Source organism: Echinops telfairi, unplaced genomic scaffold (assembly GCF_000313985.2).
Source record: "Echinops telfairi isolate 266 unplaced genomic scaffold, ASM31398v2 ScPeMD7_9;HRSCAF=40, whole genome shotgun sequence".
NCBI lineage: Eukaryota > Metazoa > Chordata > Mammalia > Afrosoricida > Tenrecidae > Echinops > Echinops telfairi.
In genome coordinates, this window is record NW_022103906.1 from 21,171,025 (window position 1) to 21,173,124 (window position 2,100).

General features: G+C 41.3%; 1 protein-coding gene across 1 annotated transcript in view; it reads right to left on the minus strand.

The window, feature by feature from the left end:
- Positions 1-2,100, minus strand: part of ADAM28 (ADAM metallopeptidase domain 28) — a 97,931-nt gene that overhangs the window by 14,096 nt on the left and 81,735 nt on the right. Inside the window, exon 20 of the mRNA XM_004707700.1 lies at positions 1,079-1,144. Within this exon, the coding sequence (XP_004707757.1) occupies positions 1,079-1,144 (66 nt within the window). The remainder of the gene's footprint in view (positions 1-1,078; positions 1,145-2,100) is intronic.

Sequence of the window (2,100 nt, forward strand, 5' to 3'; positions counted from 1 at the left end):
GCTCTACCAAACAAGCAAATGGTTCGGTAGTGAGATGTCTGTCCCTTACTTCAGGTTTCCCAAATATAGGCGGCCTAATTTTCATACCTCACCTCCAACAAATAATTGGACAAATAGTTAAACTGTAACAAATAGTTAAAATGTATTATATGACAAATAAAAAATATCATTTACATGGTAAACTTTTAAATCCCCACCAAATAATGATCTAACCATGAGCCTCTGGAGGAGACGGTATACCTCCCACAGAAGAAGGACTCTTAGAAACTCTGGAATAATAGGATCCTTTCTCCAATTCAGGGATGAAAACCCACCAGACAATATCGATTGTAAATAGGCAGCATTCCCTCAGATAGTCCTGAGAGACAAATGAGCTATAAGATCTGAGATGAATTTAAGGAGCACATGCCATGCTAAAGAACCTATGAATTGAGAGGCACCATCTCACTGGGCACACATTATGTGGAAAAGAGACATTTAAAAGCAAAATCACCCCCTGGCCATCTGATACTTACGAGGAAAGAGGAAGATGATACAGATGTAGGAATTGGTGGTGGTGGAAAATTCGGCTTGGTAAGCAGCTAGTAGGAAGATAAAAATGTTTCATAAAGATGGGCCTTGGAAACAGGTGTGTTAAGTGAAAGAAATTAATTCATTTGCACAAATAGAGTTTTATGGTCATATTCAAAAGCTGGCAGTGAATTGCTTTTGTTTAATTTCACTTACAATTCAGAAATAATTTCAATCACAATGGACAATAATACCAGGAATGAAGCAGATTCGTTGCTTTCTTTCTGTAAGGAGTGATGCGCTACTTGGCTGAGCAATCAGGGGTAGGGGAATTTAGGAGCATAAAAGAAATGCCCATTTTGCATTTTCACATGCAAACAGTTATTATTTTTTATCTTTTCTAATTTTGTATTTTCTCCTAGCCTCAGTTTTCAAAAACTGACGCAAAAAATCTACGTGTTGCATTCATATTCACAAGGACATGCGCATTCTGGTCATGGAGCTCCATCTCTCACTGGTGTGTTCTCGGGGCTGGACTGTGGGGCGGGTTTAGAGAATTAACACTCACAATAGAAGCTGGAGGCTCATTGCCTTCAAGTGGCATTTCAGGTATGTGGAGCTTCACCTGATTCAACTGGAAAGCAAATTGTATGTTAAAATATAAGCACATGCAATGTAGCTTCCAAATAAACATTACTTTCAAGGCGGGGCTGTCAGACCAAAGGTGAATCAAAAAGACCAGACTGGAAATCTGGTCTATGACCCAGCTGCTTCATTTTGGAGTTCTTACCCAGAATTATCAAAAACAGGTGAGACCAAATTGACCTGATGGCAGTGGGTTTGGCTTTTTTGTTAAGTTTCCATCTAAACATTATCATGCACTTTGCTATCAGTAACCAACTTTCACTTGTCTCTAAAGTTTCAGAACATAGTCAGGAAGTTGGCTGAGTGATTATGTGTGGGGCTGCTCACTGCAAGGCCTGCAGTTTGAAAGCCTACTCTCTTCATGGGAGAAAGTTGCGCTTTCTAAGCCTGGAAGGATTACAGTCTCAGAAACTCACAGGGGCAATTCCATCCTGTCCTGTAGGGTTGCTAGAAGTCATTGTAAGATCGATGGCGGTGAGTTTAGCATTGGGATTTTACATACATTCTTGGAGCTGGTGTTGCAGTGGTTGAGCTGGTGCAGCAGTGGTTAAGAGCTTGGCGGCTCACCCAAAGGTCAGCAGTTAAAACTCACCAACTGCTCTGTGGGGAAATATGTGGCCGTCAACTTCCCGAAAGATTTGCCTCTTCAGAAACCCTCAGGGGAAGTTCTACTCTATTCTCCCAGGTCCCAATGAGTAAGCCTCAACTAAAGTGCAGTAGGCTTTGCTGTTGTTGTCTCCTTATAGAAATGGCAACAAAAAAAATAAGGAATCAATTTAGGATTCAGAGGAAGAGAGGCATCCAGTGGCGGCTTCCCCTGGCTCTCTTTAAAGTCTGGTTAAGAAATAAGGAACCAATGTAGAGTTCAGAGGAAGGGAACCAGCCAGTATCTACTTCCCCTTGCTCTTGTTTGCCTGGTTGCATTTCTTGAAATGGAGAGTCGTT